This window comes from Eptatretus burgeri, chromosome 5 (assembly GCF_056783735.1).
Source record: "Eptatretus burgeri isolate ZD-2024b chromosome 5, Ebu_testis_v1, whole genome shotgun sequence".
Classification (NCBI taxonomy): domain Eukaryota; kingdom Metazoa; phylum Chordata; class Myxini; order Myxiniformes; family Myxinidae; genus Eptatretus; species Eptatretus burgeri.
In genome coordinates, this window is record NC_140965.1 from 114,545,641 (window position 1) to 114,563,140 (window position 17,500).

Below are 17,500 nucleotides of genomic sequence, written 5' to 3' on the forward strand. Positions count from 1 at the left end.
ATATATATATATATATATATATATCACAGAGCATATATATATATATATGTATATATATATATATATATATATATATATATATGTACGGAATATATATATATATATATATATATATATATATATACTGTATATGTTACATATTTTACCTCGAACTCATTTCCATTCCGGAGACATTTCCATATTTAAAGAGGACTGGAGGTGGCGAGGGCGTGGGACGCCCCTCCATACAAAAGTGTCACAACGAGAAGTTGGACCATGATATAGCTTGTGTCCCAAGTTTCATCAGATCGCATCAGCGTCAAACGTCACCGGAGCTCGATGCTCTGGAGAGATGTCCTATTGCTCCTGGAGAGAGTCACACACAGACAGACTTGAAAATAGTTTGGGTCTGCGTAATAGTGGTCGTACTGTGACTCCCACCAATTATTCAATTATTCAAACTCCTCAATGCACTGGAAAACATGGGGGACAGGAATAATGTACAATGTAATCGTGGAGACTTGGAATGTCCTCCCCACCTGGGTGGCACAGTCCATGACCCACATCTTACATAAATTTGCGTGCTGCCGTCACGAATTGTGAAGCACAAATGGCACACACACGTAGGGTCTGTTGATCCTCTGTACGCACGTTCTGGGCGCCTTCTGACAATCGGCTGCCATGACACATTTGTCTGGAGTAATGAATATGCGTCCTGCCCACACCATAACACTACCTGTCCAGTGAATTATCTGAAGGACATGACCGGACCCACGGAACATTGGCATGCAATATAGCGCTCCTCTAGCCTGACGACTGACGTCTGGAGTCCGCCAGCTGCCCCCTTCAGCTCGAACCGTGACTCATCGGTGGAGCCCTGCTCCATAGTGCGACAAACAGCCCAAGTGAACCTTGCTTCTGTCGTCCGTGGTGCTCTGAGATGTGTCCTCCCAGCTCACAGACCCACGGAACAACCATGCAATGCCAAATGGCTGACACAAGTCCCAACTCTCTCCTTCACAGTCCCCCCCCGGACGATCCGGTGTGCAGCCCCAAGTCCTGACCGCCTCTCTTCACAAACCCAAGTCCTCAACCTATCCCTCCCAACCATAAGGCGCGTTCCCAGACAGACCAAATCGTTGTACATGTGCCAGTGTGCCGGGCAACGGCCCTTACTTTCGTCCCCACCCCCCAACAACTGTCTGAGCGTAGTTTTCGACAGAATGTCGTTGTGACATGTGGCATGTTCGACGGCTAGAAGTCCATATTTTAGGCCTTTAGATTTGCCAATCGTCCCTTGAAGGAGTGCCTATGTGTCCTGGAGACGCTAACTGGCCAGGCTCTGTCAAGCCCCATGGAGCAATGGGTGGAGAAAACTCGGTGTGTGGGAGTGCTAGCACGTCGCATAGCTGGCTCAGATGTTCCACCGAAGCACGACGGCGTCTCCTTGCTTTTATACACATCGTTAAAAGTAAATAATTGCCGAGGTTTCCTTTCACCGTATCACAAGATTCCCGGAATTATTCAGACAAAGACCGTTGTAACGACATAGGTTTTCTGCTGTGGTCTCTCGTTTGGTTGTTTTTTTTAAGAGATAAATATCCCGAAACGGATGGCTGCTTCAATCACTCACACAAATAATTTTAAAAAACCCTGAATTTGAAACACAAACATGTCCTGTACAGTGTACACTGCCTCTGTGCATATACAATACATCATGGTTGTATCGCTTGAGGCAAACACCATCACAAAGGCCTGTGGCGCCAATCCATTGGCGCCGACCTTTTCATATTTCTTGATCCTCTTAACGGTCCCATTGGTCGTTTTACACTGAAGGGAAAACTTGTAGACAGGGTATGGCGATTGTGAATATGACGGCTCCAAAGAGCCACCTGCATTTGGCTTTGTCGAGGACCAACATGGTGGCCATCTGATGTCGTTTAATGTGTGTAACACAATGCGTTTGGTCGTGATGACGTAAAATGCCATATTTTATCGAACTACTGCTAAACGGAAAGGTTTTGAAAGTGCTAAAAAGGAAATTTGTGTTATTTCTACATTACAGTGGTTATATTTTTATTATTATTATTATTATTATTTTTGTAGACATAGTCGAGGCTTGTGTAAGAGGAAGAACACAGCACGGATCGGGACGTAACATACCGAAAGGAACAGCAGGAGGACAAGGGGAAACGCCAACAGCAGGGTGGAGGGAAAAAAATAGACGGAGACGGACAAACAAGGGATGCAAGCAACGATGGGAGTTGGGGGGGGGGGGTGCAAGGGGTGGACAATAGCCAGAAATTTTTATGGGAGTGGTTGTGGTACTTTAATAGGTCGAGAAAAAGATCGTGGTTTTGGATGGGGGGTGATTGTAGATGGTGGTGAACAGCTGCCTTGAAGACCGAGACGGAAGAATGAGATTGAAGAGAGTGTGGAAGTTGATTCCACTGGCAAGAAAAATAAAAAGGAGGAAGACATGAATGTAGTTGAGCAGTGGGTCTGGATGTCGGCACTTTCACGAGGAGGGACTTGCTTGTGGACTGTGTGCGTCGTCCAGATACCTAGGGGATAAAGCACGGAGGGGGCAGAGGGTGCAAGACCAGAAAGGAGGCGGAAGAAAACAGAGTGACCGCTGACCCTTCGGCGATGGTGAAGTGATAAGCAGATACACTCTGCTTCATCTCGAGAGATTCCAATGGTCTTGAAAGCCTTGGTATCCATGGTGCCAAGCTGAGCAAGGAGTGAGGCCGGGGAGTCATCCTTGAGGGGAGAGCAGTACTACGTGAAGCTGTGGATGAAAGCCTTGTAGGTGGATCAGAGTTCAGGTGTGCCAATGAAGGACTTTGCACGACGGAGGATTCCCAATGAAATAAGATATATTTTATAGTTGTAGAACTCCCCCCCCCCAAAAAAAAGTTTCCTGTTTGGAATGATTCTCAATTTTGTTTGATTGGCAAGCAGACAGACAAAGCAATGCTAAACTCCAGGTTTGTTTTCTGATTCATGTTCGAAATACAACATTCGAAGTGAAGTTGCTCCTTGATCATAAACTGACGTTTGGAGACAGGCAGACAAATACACGGACAAAGTGAACCAATCGCTTCACCCAGCTCTTCGTGCGTGCCGACCAACTCAATGTGGAATTTTTTTTGGGTTTATTCGGATGTAGACTGTCGCTGCTGTTTGCATCATTTTCTGGAAGCGTGGCTGCGCTGTTCATGCTGTGTCCCTCTACCAGTACACTGGAACTCGTTTCGCCGACCTCGGAAGGATGACGGGCTGAGTCAACCGCACCTGGTGTGACTTTTTCAACGGCCCAATGGGGGCTTAAACTCAAGACCCTAAGATCCCGTGATATAATTATTGAACATTCCCGTGATATAATCGTCATATCAAATTGGTGGAAGGGAAGGTAATGTCACGATCTGGAAGGTTCTGCCGACATTGATCTCTCGGATTAGATCATTGGACGACAAAAGATGATCCTCGTACAGCAGCTCCTGAGGAGACTCGGCCTCGGCGATGACGAAGCTATGAGGATCTGCACCGTGGCACTGCCAAACACGAAGCGATGGCACGGTTCAACAAAGACATCGTAGTTGGATGAGTGAACGAGTCGAGCACACAGCCGGGGCTGGTCAGACCACTCAAGAGCCGGAGTTCAACTCGGGCAAGATGCTATGCAGACATCATTGAGGCCTGTCTCTGCTTATGATCAGAATTCCTCAAATGTGCCTTGGTCAGCAATGATATTGTGGAAACCGGAAGCTGTAAATTGTCCTTACATCAACGCAGTTCGTATGTCACAAGGCTGCAGGGTAGCATCATTGGCCGAGGGTGCGGCTGTGCCACTGATGCAATGCCCTCTGCTGGTTAGGGTAGGAGTTTGTAACTTGGCCACGGTGCTGGTGATAGCTCGCCTACTCTTTGCAAAGGACACCATGGGATCTTTAATGTCCACCAACTATTTCCGGCAGACGGGACGCCCAGTTTAACGTCCATCCGAGGGCCCCTGCCTGTGAAACACCGAGATGACAATTCATAGCTGGGTCGGGATTCAAACCCCGTTTGCCAAGTGGGAACTCTTTCCGGACCTGCTGCTCCACATTCTCGCCTCCTCCCGTTCTTGGGTCGATGCTTTCATCGTGGTCTCGGTTTGGCTGCTCCACCTTTGTTGTAACTCCTCGACCAACTTTAAAATGACTTTTTGGATTCTTCCCGACATCTTTGTTTTTTTGTTCCTTTCCCATTTCTTTCTACTTTTTCACATTTCTCTTTATTCATTCTAATTCTTGCTTTTTTCTATTCTTTTATCTCTTTTCCTCTCTTTCTCTCTTTGGTTATCCATATCTCGAAGGAGAAGTGAATTCTTGCAGAAGTTTTTCTGCGAGGCTCACTTGGCTGCACCTGGATGGGTTTGAGGGTTGAGGAGTCGCGGCTGAAACCCAAATCCTATCCAGGTTCCTCCTGATGACTCCATCTTTGCTCTTCACTTCTTCATTTGTAACTGAATTTTCTGATCTCTTAAATTTTCTTTGTCCTGCTTTTTTGAATATTGTTATTGTTGGAGATTTTAACATTCATGTTGACTGCCCTCAGTGCACTCGAGCTGTTGATTTCCTCGATCTCATTGACCGTTTTTCACTCGTACAACACGTCAAAGCTCCCGCTCATAATCAAGGCCGTACATTAGATCTCGGTATTACGAGTGATGTTCCTGTTTCTGATCCTTCTGTATTAGAACTTGGTATTTCTGATCACGGGGCTGTGCTGCTGGACCTGTCCATTTCTGCACCGATGTCTCGTCCTTGGAGCGTCATGACATTCCGAAGCCTGAGATCCATCGACCCAGGCTTGTTCTCAGATTCCATTTGCTCCGTTTTCTCGCTGGCGTTTGGAGAGATAACCATTGAGGAGATGGTTCACTTGTATCACCACATTCTTTGTGATAACCGTGAAAATATTGCTCCTGAAAAGTCCCGTCAGGTACCGTTCCCCCGCTCATCCCAGTGGTTCACTGATCATCTTCGTGGAATGCAGTCCCTGGTGTGTAAGCTTGAGCGCAGGTGGAGAAAGTCAGGCCTCCCTGTCCACCTGCAGTCTTTCAAAAAACATGAGTCGGCTTATTCTGCCACCCTCAAGGTAGCCCGACCCCCCCCCTCCCCTCCTCCTTCACCACCTTAATAGATGGCATCTGCAATCACCGTAGGCTGGTCCACTAATAATAGCTTAACCCCCCTCACTGTTCCAGCCCTTTACATTGGCCCATCCCTGAGCATCCTTGTTGAGGTTACCCTCACTGCTTTATCTGTCATTGTCGTAAAGATGAAATCTTCTCATATCTCACTCGATCATATTCCAACATCCCTCCTGAAATCATGTTCATCTGCCATTTCCCTTTTTGTCACCAATATCTGATGAATAAATGTCGTGTGTGTGTGTGTGTGTGTGTGTGTGTGTGTGTGTGTGTGTGTGTGTGTGTGTGTGTGTGTGTGTGTGTGTGTGTGTGTGTGTGTGTGTGTGTGTGTGTGTGTGTAACCAATCACACCAAAACTACTGGTCCAATTGCCACCAAACTTGGCACGTGGACCAAGTTCGACTTTGTGGCGAAACATGGGTTACTTGGTTTCATCTGTAGTGATGGGGGTTTAGGAGGGAAGGTTGCCAAAAATTCTTCGTAGAATTGTGTATTGTCGCACCACCTTGTGATGGTGGCAGAGGTATTACAGGTCAGCTGTGGAGATGACGTCCATTTTTGCACTGGACCTGTCCCCAGAGAGTGGGAAGCCCCAAAGCTAACTTCCACCAATTAGAGGAATGGGGGGAGGTGGGAGGAAGCAGGGGGGTGGGTGAGGGAGGGGAACTGGCGGGAGGACGGACCTGGCCTTGCCCAGAAATGTCGGGCACTCCCTGCTCGTAGTCAGTAAATTACTTAGAACTGATGTTGCGCTATCCTCCCTCAAACTTGCAGGAATTACCTTCCCCGCCCCCACCCCACCTTCTTAGAAAACACAACCTTGACCAGGAGGTCCTCTCCAATTACAGGCACATCTCCAATTTACCCTTTTAATGTTAAATTTTAAGAAAAGGTGGTAGCCTCTCGGTCGTTGTCGCATCCTGATTCCAACCCGCTTTATGAGGTATTTCAGTGTGGTTGTCGACCTGCACACAGTACACAAACTGCCCTAGTTAAGATGGTCAATGACCTCATGGATTTCGATCCTGGCTCTCCCGAGCCTCCTAGTTTTGCTCGATCTGAGTGCGGTTTTTGACACCGTGGATCATAAAATCCTACTGCAACGCCTCAATAACCTTGTGGGTCTCTGGTTTCAGCCTTGCAGTTGTTTTCTTCCTTCCTCTCCCCTCAGAAATGAATTTGTCACCCTGGGTAAATCTCGATCCAACATCTGTCCTGTTACATTTGACGTTACACGGGGGGGTCAGTTCTGGGACTCGTTTTATTTTTAATTTACCTGCTCCCCCTGGGTCACATATTCAGGAAGCACGGCATCAGTTTCCATTGTTATGCTGATGACACTCAGGTCTACATGCGAACCTTACCCGATACCTATCTTGTAATTTCCTGGGTGAACAACTGCTGAGACGAGGTGAGGGTACGGATGGATATTAACTTTCTACAACTACATAGCGGTAAGATTGAGGAAATTCTTATTGGTACTCATCGTCAGACGAAATTTTTTTTTTAGCGACAACCATGTTGTAATTAATGGGCAAGTTATTCCACCCTCCTCCTTGGTCACTAATCTAGGTGCTACATTCAATCTATGTAGCTCATCAAAAGAATGTTTTCAAACTTTATTGTTCACCCTCATAAACCTTGCCAGATTGAGATACTCCTCAATCTTAAAGATGCCTGATGCAGAGAAGCTCGTGCATGCCTTTAACACTTCCAGGCTCGATGACTGTGACTCGCTCTTTATTGGTCGACCTGCCAAATCCCTTCAAACGCTGCATTATGTTCAGAATAGGGCTGTAGGGGTTTTAACCAAAACTAGGAAAAATGGAGCTCATCACTTATCACAACGAGGTTGTCAATGAAATATCATATCGAGTTGAAAATTGTACTTTTGCTTTTTAAGATCTTACATGACACCAGCCCCACATATTTGCAAAGTTTATGAGGTCATTACATGCCCAGATGCACCCTTAGGTGCAGCACTGCCGGTATCCTGTCCCTGCCCAGGACGCGGCTGTGCACTCTGGGGTGATCGGGATTTTTACTCGGTTGCACCCCCCCTGTGGAATAAGATCCCAACACAGATGCCACACTGCATAAATAAAACTGATTGTTATTATTACTCGGAAATACCACTCCTTGCTTCACTGATGGGAATGCAGAGGTGGGGGGGGGGGAGAGAAAAACAAGAGAGAGAGAGAGAGAGAGAGAGAGAGAGAGAGAGAGAGAGAGAGAGAGAGAGAGAGAGAGAGAGAGAGAGAGAGAGAGAGAGAGAGAGAGAGAGAGAGAGAGAGAGAGAGAGAGAGAGAGAGAGAGAGAGAGAGAGAGAGAGAGAGAGAGAGAGAGAGAGAGAGAGAGAGAGAGAGAGAGAGAGAGAGAGAGAGAGAGAGAGAGAGAGAGAGATGGGGGGGGGGGGAAGGGAAGACAGACATGTGGTGGAGCGTTAATTACGATTCATACTGTTTCATCAAAATGATTCTGCATGAAATAACAGTGAAGATGGAAACAAAATAATGTCTGAAATCCATTTTCTACCGATCATACTATAAGCACGGTCCGGAGACAAACACCGCCCAGACACGTCCGGAGACAAACACTGCTTGGACATAACCACCATCCGGACATGTATGGAGATAACCACCATCTGGATACGTCCAGAGACAGAGAGAGTGAAGGGGAAGAGGTGTGGAAAGACGGTGCTGCACTGTATTAGGAGGGGTAGAAGGAGGATGGGACAAAGAGAGAGAGAGAGAGATATGGGTAGGGGTAGGGAAGTTAGCAGACAAAATATGTTATGCTTTATGAAAGCGCGCACACACACACACACACACACACACACACACACACACACACACACACACACACACACACACACACACACACACACACACACACACACACACACACACACACACACACACACTCTCTCTCTCTGCCATTTATTAGTATAGACTAGACGGTTTAGGGTTTAGAGGTGAGTGCACGTACTTCTCGACCATCCTGTCATCGCAGGATTTGATGTCAACTGCGATGATGGATTCCGTGACATTGCTGACGATTGCAAGTAAGTTGATATGTTGGTAGTTTCATGGAATCAGCTTTTGCAGCATGTCTATGTCGTACGGTGATGTTGGCTGACGTCCAAGCATAGAAAAGATGACCTTGGGCAATTCATAGGGTGACCAGAGCATAAGGATGTACAAGGGCAGCAGAACAGGTTTTTAGGGTACATGCTCTAATGCCATTCGTGCCAGTTGCAGAATTGGAGTTGAGGGTGACCAGAAACCTCTCCACCTCTCAAGTGCAAAATACACAGAGTCCATGAGCAGTTGGGTACAACAAGGAAGAAAAGGGGGGGGGGAGAGAGAGATAGAAACTGTAAATTATATATATATATATGTATATATATGTATGTACACATATATTTACACATAGAAAGATAGATATGTAGATATCATGAGATAGATAGATTATATAGGCAGAGATAGAGAGGTTGGGGACACAATATTTGGACGCAGATGCAGAAGTGAGGCATTCAGCCTTCTCATTAGCGCAGTTGGTTGTGGTGCCATTTGAAGAGATGGAAGAGTAGCATACACCAGAGACAGACTTCGTGCATCATGTTCTTGGAACACTAGTGTGCGGGGTATTGTGTTCAATGAATACTAGTACATGGGGTATCATGTATCGTGTTCTATGAATACTAGTGCACAGGGTATCGTGTATCATGTTCAATCAATACTCATGTGTGGAGTATCATGTTCTGTGAATACTAGTGCATGGGGTATTGTGTTTCGTGTTCTATGAATACTGGTGTGCAGAGTATTGTGCATCATGTTCTATGTACACGAGTGCACAGGTTATCGTGTATCGTGTTCTACGAATACTAGTACATGGGGTATCGTGTATCGTGTTCTCTGAATATCATTGTGTGTGGTATTGTGTTCTATGAACACTAGTGCATGAGGTATCGTGTATCGATGAAACGCTGATCAGATGTACACGACCGGTGAGAAGTTTTAGAACACTCCCATGTTTCCAGTTTTTACTGAAATTTAAGCAGTTTAATGTTTCAATGTATTCTGAAATTAAAGCAGAGAAGAAATAAACAATTGCAGATAAAAAAGAAATCATGGAATCGTTTTGTTGAATAAAATTTCATCTAAATTTTGACTCATCAAAGTATCCACTTTTTGTAGATATAACAGCCGAACATACTTGTGACATTCTTTCCACAATCGAAATCAAATATTGTTCGGAAAATTCTTCCCAACACTGTTGCAGAAGTTCCCACAAATGTGTTGTACTTGTAGGTTGCTTTGCTTTCACCCTTCTGTCCAGTTCATCCCAAACCAGCTCGATGGGGTTTAAGTCTGGAGACTGTGCTGGCCATTCCATGATTTGAAGCCTACCGTCTTGTTCTTTTCTTCAAATGTAGTTCTGACATAGCTTGGAGGTATGTTTTGGGTCTTATCTTGCTGCAGTATGAACCCCTGACCAACTAGGCGAAGACCAGAGGGTATTGCATGGCACTGCAAAATGCTGTTCTCGCCCTTTTGGTTCAGGGTGCAGTCACTCTGTGAAAGTCGCCGACTCTGGATCCAGCAAAAGAGCCCCAGATCATCACGCTTCCTCCTCCATGTTTGACAGTTGGTGTCACACACTGAGGAACCATCCTTTCACCTACTCGACGGTGTACAAAACCCTGTGTGATGAACCGATGATTTCAAATTTTGATTCATCGGTCCATAAGACCTTCTTACAGTTTTCAGTAATCCACTGGCGGTGTTTCATGGCCCAGGCAAGCCTCTTTTTCTTATTTTGCCATCTTATCAATGGCTTTCTTACTGCCACTCGACCTGTCAAACCTGCAGCTCGAAGTCTTCTCTTCACAGTTGAAACTGAGACTTCCTTACTTCGACCAGTGTTAAGCTGTGCTTGAAGCTGCTGTCCTGTGAGCCGCCAATCACACAAGCTGTTGACTCTCAGAAACTTGTCTTCTGATTGTGTTGTGGCTTTTGGTCTGCCAGACCTCTTCCTGTCAGTTTCCTCCAGTTTCCAAATGCCTTTTGATGGTGGAGGAAACTGTACTCGCGGACACCTTGGCTTACTTTGCAATTTCTCTCAAGGAAAGACCGATACTTTTAACGGTTATTATGGTCTGTCTGTCTTCTTTTGTTAGGGTTAGCTTGCATCAACTTTCAAGGCTTAATTTACTTCATTGCTGCAGAACAGCTGCAGTTGCTAACCCATTACTTGTTTCCTGAAAAGGGCCTTTTTTAACAACTCTGAAATTGACATTATTTTTTTAGTTTTTGGTAACCTAGACTTTTTTTTAACCGCCAGTAGTTTACCGCTTAGCTTTGTATCATTTCAGGTTATTCACTGGAATTAAGCTGGTTAACTTTCAGTAAAAACTGAAAAATGGGGGTGTTCTAACATTTTTGACCGGTAGTGTATAAAGTTGCAAATTTTTCAGAAAAGGATTTCAATTCCACCAATTATGGCTGGAATACCACTTCACCGATGACATCACGGCTATCACCCTATATACTCCATGGGCAGTCAGATAAATTTTTCATTGAGTGGTTTCAGAGAAAAAGATGTCCAATTTTTTTTTTCCTTTAATCCAATATAGCTTCCAGACCATGTGACCGATGACATCCGAGTTATCAATATGATACTCTCGATGGTGATTCCGTCCTCTGTTTAAAGTTTCGCTTCAATCAGCCAAGTGGTTTCAGAGATAAACATTTCAAAATTGAACACGCACGCACGCACACACACGTTGGGGATGGTCTTGCATCCCCTCTGATGATGGACCAAATGGTCTCTTATTGTGTTCAAGCTCCTTGAATTTTTTGCAAAAACCATATAATGATGGGGGTCGGTGATAAGGAAACGAACAATATTTGAAGACGGAGTCAAAATGGTTTCCTGAAAAAAAAACAAAAAAAAAAAAAACATTCAGACCCAAAAACACAACTTCTGTTGCAATGGCATCAGGAAACTCACCTGTTCCTTTGAAATTTAGGAAACTGCATTGAAAACGACTCTGAGTTTCACTAAAGCGACTATTGCTCAATCTCTGGGTTATTTTCATCATTTTGTACGCAGCCTGTAGCTGCTGGTTGCACCATTGCTGCGAGCACAGCTGTGCCACTGATGCAGTGTCCCCTGTTTCCAGGAATTATTTTTACTCATTTTGCCGACCTCGGAAGGATGACTGGCTGAGTCAACCCACCCGGTGTTATTTAATGGCACGACAGGGGGCTCAAACTCAGGATCCTATGATCTTCAGGCAGCCACACTAACCGTTAAGTCAAAATCAGGCTTAATCATTGGGTAGAAAACGTTTATGTCAGAGAGAAGACTTTCTCGAGCATTCTCCTCCAAGAAGAAAAGGACGAGCCTCGGCAGATCAGGAATAAATCCATACGTACATTGGGTACACTTCTTTACAGAACTCTAACTGCCGTGGTCGTAATCTCGTGAGCTCCGTTGCACCTGATGAGAACAAACCACGTTTGCCTTTGGTCGTTGCGATAAACGATTTTGCATCGGCTATGTTGCTGGAAGTAATGGTTTCCCTTGTGGTTTTGGACTGTGAGTGACGCAGACTGCCTTTCCATATTGGGCCTGGCTGTTTGGGAGAGGAAGGGTGCCTCGTTTCCATTCTTCCCCTTTTTATTTAATTATTTCACCTCATCCTGAATTGTGGGTGCAGTGTATGTGGGTGTACCGAGTGCAGCCTTCCGCATGTGTGCATGGTTTGCCGGCTTGCGTCGCTGTGGGTTTCTTGCCATGTCGCTAAAACAGCGACTGCAGTCCCTCGATATCGGCTCCCTGGGTGGAAAGAGCAGACTGGGTATGTTTTTGTCGGACGAGTGTATTACACAGTGATCTTACTGTGTCTATCTAAAAATTACTTAATTACACTAAAATTAATTATCAGTAGTTTAAACTGATTGTTGTTATAAAAGCCAATGAGGTGGTGCGGAACAACTGGAAATGTTTGGCTGTTTGTCTCGTGTTTTACATGTAAATGTTTGCAGTAAATTGTACAGGTGAGACCGTCCAGTTTCAAGGAGTGTATTTTCGGAGTGGATTGTTGATGATGATGATGTGAAAGTACATTTGTAGTGTTTACTTGCAGCATTTTTTCTTTTCATGCCAAAGAAGCCATGTTTGAAATGAAACTCCATGTCACTGTTATTTTCACTGTTATTTATCTGTAGAACATACCTGACAATAATAATCTCAAGAAGGAACCATCCGCTTGCAACGCACGCAAAGTTGTTGAGGGTTATATGTAATTGAGAAAATTATAATGAGAAAAGGTAGAGAAGTTTGGATGATAATTAATAGATATAACTCGAGTGGCCACGCAATGCGTGGACCAGTAGAACATCTCGGGCCCAATACATTGAAGAAATATCATACGATACAGTGCTGTATATAGTTTTTGTCTCCATCTCGTCTCTCAATGGTGAAGGATCATTTTAAATATGAAATTTTTTTCGTATCCGTATATGGAATCGGATCTTCACCAAAATCGAATCGATTTGTCCTTGTCACACCTGTCCACCAAGTTTCATCCGAATCCATCCGCAACTTTTTTGAGATATCGTGCTATATACACTACATGGCCAAAAGTATGTGGAGACCCCTTCTCTTGAGTGGATTTGGCTATTTCATCCACACCTATTGCTGACAGGTGTATAAAATCAATCACACTTACATGCAATCTCCGTCGACAAACACTGGCAGTCGAATGCGCCGTAATGAAGAGCTCAGTGACTTTCAACGTGGCACCGCCATACGATGCCACCTTTCCAACAAGTCAGTTTGTCAGATTTCTGCCCTGCGAGAGCTGCTCTAGTCAACTGTAAGTGCTGTTAGTGTGAAGTGGAAATGTTTAGAAGCAACAACAGCTCAGCCATGAAGTGGTAGGCCACACAAGCTCACAGAACAAGACCGCCGAGTGCTGAAGCGCGTAGCGCAGAATAATCGTCTGTTGTCGGTTCCAACACTCACTACCGAGTTCTAAACTGCCTCTGGAAGCAACGCCAGCACAAACGCTGTTCGTCGAGAGCTTCATGAATGGGTTTCCATGGCTGAGCAGCCGCACACAAGCCTAAGATCACCATGCGCAATACCAAGCGTCGGCTGGAGTGGTGTGAAGCTCACCACCATTGGACTCTGGAGCAGTGGAAACGTGTTCTCTGGAGTGATGAATCACGCTTCACCATCTGGCGGTCCGACGTACGAATCTACGTGTGGCAGATGTCAGGAGAACACTACCTGTCCGAGTGCATAGTGCCAACTGTAAAGTTTGGTGGAGGAGGAATAATGGTCTGGGGCTGTTTTCCATGGTTCGGGCTCAGCCCCTTAGTTCCATTGAAGGGACATCTTAACGCTACAGCATACAATGACATTCTAGAAGATTATGTGCTTCCAACTTTGTGGCAACAGTTTGGGGGAAGGCCCTTTCCTGTTTCAGTATGACAATGCCCCGTGAACAAAGCTAGGTCCCTACAGAAATGGTTTATCAAGATCAGTGTGGAAGAACTTGACCGGCCTGCACAGAGCCCTGACCTCAACCCCATCTAACACCTTTGGGATGAATGGGAATGCCGACTGCGAGCCATACCTAATCGCCCAACATCAGTGCCTGACCTCACTTATACTCCTGTGGCTGAAGGAAGCAAATCCCCGCAGCAATGTTCCATCATCTCGTGGAAAGCCTTCCCAGAAGAGTGGAGGCTGTTATAGCAGTGAGGGGGGGGGGGGGACCAACTCCATATTAATGCCCATGATTTTGGAATGAGATGTTGCACGAGCAGGTGTCCACATTATTTTGGTGAAATATATATATATATATATATATATATATATATATATATATATATATATATATATATATATATATATATATATATATATATATATATATATATATAATTTACTCGTAGGGTATGCTTACACATTGTAAGAAATTATGAATCATGCTTCGTACGTAGGTATATAATAAATAGCAGTAATTGCAGCATGACCTCCCATTGTCCCCAATGTCTCAAGTCGCTCACCTGCAGTGAGCACAACAAGGCTCCACTTATTTTCGGATATTTTCATTTCGGATGCTTTCCGACGGTTCTGTGATTTTTCCCGGTGTATCAGCTTTGATGTCCATCGGCACACAAAATTTCAGCTTTCTACGTCACCCGGAAGGTACCGATCTTTATCGGCCAGTCAGTGAGTCGTTCGGATGATTTTGTATATCAGACATGATGTACCGCTCTCTTTGTATAGCATTTATGTTTCCACTTCAAGCAGTTTCACGGACCATATTTAAAAGTCTGGTGTAACTTAGCCGTAGTCTGAACCACCAACCTCCCACAGACTCAGAGCGGTGTGTGTGCGCGTGTGTGTGCGCGTGTACATGTGTATGTATGTCCTATTCTCTGATTTAATATACAATTCCATACCCCTCAGCCAATTGCCCCAAAATTTCCTGCGCCACATTATTTTCACATGTGGAAGGTCATTGTCACAATGAAAACTTTCAATTCTTCATCAAATGAAAGTTGTAACAAGAAATGGCTTTTCGCCGATTGATGAGGAGAGGGGCTGAGCTTCTTGGCTTCCGCGTCGTCACTTCCACGTTGCGTTCAAAGGTGAATTATTTGTCGAGAACAGAACCAAATGCATTTAATTTTTCATTTTCCCCGCAGCATTTTGTGGGTGAATTCTCTCTGGACCTTAGTTGTCTTCAATTCCTTACCAGAAACAATGCTGCTAAAGAAGACAAGTTTACTTGGCAGATATAGATCTCCATCAACACAGACGAACAAAATCTACATTAAAGAAATGGACAACTAGATAACCCTCACCATCAAGATGCTGAAAAATGTGCAAAAAGACATTAACAGAATAAAGACAGACAACAAACTGCTCGACAACAAAAGACCATGGAGAAACCAACGTCAAAGAAGGAAATGACCACATTTGGCCCAACGTTGCCGTGGTGCACTCCCGGGTTAATGGTTTTTTTTTTTTACCCTGTCCACGCGAAGCGATAAATGGGATTAAGGAACTGGTTCACTTTGTCTGTCAGTCTGTCCAGAAACGTCAGCTTTTGTTTGAGGAACAACTTGATTTAAATTGAATGTTGTGATCTTGAACATGAATCGGGGGAAACAACCCTGTAGTTTATCAGTACTTTGGCTCTGAATTCGTCCCGATCGCACATGCGCAGAGAGGAGTGGGATAATGTTTTTACTCCGTCTGCCTGTCTGGCAGGGAAACAAACTTGAGAATCATTCCAAACGGGAAACTTACTGTTTTTAAGGACGTCATAAAGGACACAAACAACAGGCGCGACCAACCATTGTAATGTGTTTTAAAAGGTGATGTAAAAGACGCTGCATCAACGGCAGTAAAGCAACGGAAATTTTTTGGTTTTTTAAATCTTTAAAACCTTTATTTTAATTTCAGTTGAATTATATCCTTAAACACTGAAGAACACAAATCGTATTTTTGGCACTTTGAAAAACCTTCCGTTTTGCAGTACTTGGACAAAGTATTACGGCAATTTTACGCCGTCACGACCAATCAAATCTGCCGCCCGTAGACCCCACGCACGTCCTTGTTTGTCAAGACTGTATGGAGCAAGGTGTTCCATGAACTATCGAGTTACTACAGCATCAACCATCAATATTTATGACTAACTCAAGTCTAAATAACCCAATCTTGATCGGGTGGCCCAAACTGTATATCCTGTATGTTTGAAAGGAGATAGTATAGTAAAGCTCATTTTTTTTCCAGTTATGGATAACAGGTCGTGGATTTGCGAATCAAACGAATATTTCGTAGCAACTCGTGCCTTAGTTACAACTAATGTTATCATGCACGATGCGACAAGCAGACGTTGAGGTATGGTTTTCATTTCATAAAGGTGGACATTTGACTTACTTACATGGGCTAGCAGAATAGCCAACTAGCCTAGAGGTGTGCAAATTCTCCTGTGAGCTGTCTACCCTGGGTTTGAATCTCGACGCAGCTGTAAACATCCATCATTGGATGAATGTTAAACTCGGTGTCTGTCTGCGAACATTAGATGGGTGGGTCTTGGACCCCACGCTGTCCTTCAGGATGGGTCAGTGAGTGAACGCCAACACTGAACAAACTAAAAGTGCATTCGGTAGAGCGCATACCTCCGCCACGTAATGCCTGATCCACGACAACATATCGGGCCCAATACGTTTTTGAAATATCATGCGATTTAGTACTATATCGTTTTTGGCTCCATCTCTCAATGGTGAAGATCCGGATTCAGATCTTCACCGAAATCGAATCAATTCTTCCTTGTCACACAGCCAACTTGTCCACCAAGTTTCATCCGAATGCATCTACAACTTTTTTGAGATATCCTGCAAACAGACAAACAGACAGAAAGGGATGAAAACATAACCTCCTTCACCTTCGGTGGCGGAGGTAATGACCGCACACTCAATCGAGTATCCCACGTCATTACGTCAACCCATCCAGTAATGTAACCCCTGCCAAGAGACTGCTTCGGCAGAATCGATGCTCTGTAAACAAGATGGACGTACACTGATGATGATGTTTACTTACGTACGGCTTGGAAGGATGTCTACATTTTAATTATCCATGAGGATTTTAACCCCCCCATACCCACGAAACATGGTCGGTCTGACTTTGTTTGACATGAGTTGCAGGTAAAACGTTTTTGAGAATTAGATAACGGAATAGAAATTGAACGGTAGTGCAAATGTCCACTTGAAATGGCTAACACGTATCGCAAGGACAAAGCTTGTGGGCATGCGTCGTGTAAGTAAACATCTGACATTAAAGATATTGGGGATAGAAGGTTGCAGAACAAAACCAGGTGCGCAACAGAGGGGCAAAACCTGTTCCAACACAGCATGGGAAGCTTGTTACTGAGTCGAGGACTTCTCTCTGTTCCAGCAGTAAGTGTCCTTTACAGTTTACACCACATGCTTATCACTAGGTTAGCCTGCCTGTTGGTCAGGAACTAATCCTTTCCTGCATTCTCGCAACGAATGAACCTTCTGATCTGCACAGCCTGAACTACCACGTGCAGTACATGCTGCAGGCAACGTTGAGATCCAAGCAGATCTCCGTTTTCTTGGCTCTTATCTTTCGAATGTTGAGAAAGTACTAATGAATAAAAATGACCGTTTTTACAGCCATTTTTCCCTGCTGTGCAGGGGTTGGGCTTTTTTTCTTGAGGCAATGTTTTATGGCCGGATGCCCTTCCTGACGCCAACCCTGGTC

At 44.6% G+C, this 17,500-nt stretch overlaps 1 protein-coding gene and 1 long non-coding RNA gene across 5 annotated transcripts in view; one reads left to right on the forward strand and one right to left on the reverse strand.

Moving 5' to 3' along the window:
* LOC147027206 (rho GTPase-activating protein 22-like) overlaps positions 1-17,500 on the forward strand; it is a 206,896-nt gene that overhangs the window by 73,809 nt on the left and 115,587 nt on the right. The window contains exon 1 of one of the 4 annotated variants that reach the window (XM_085883418.1): positions 11,902-12,047. The exons of the other annotated variants lie outside the window; for them this stretch is intronic. Coding sequence (XP_085739544.1) covers positions 11,939-12,047 — 109 coding nt within the window. The 5' untranslated portion in view covers positions 11,902-11,938. Of the gene's footprint in view, positions 1-11,901; positions 12,048-17,500 lie in introns of those variants that run through there. 4 annotated transcript variants of the gene reach the window in all.
* Positions 8,002-17,500, reverse strand: part of LOC147027207 (uncharacterized) — a 30,209-nt gene continuing 20,710 nt past the window's right edge. Inside the window, exon 2 of the long non-coding RNA XR_015058732.1 lies at positions 8,002-8,475. This is a non-coding gene — a long non-coding RNA (uncharacterized LOC147027207). The remainder of the gene's footprint in view (positions 8,476-17,500) is intronic.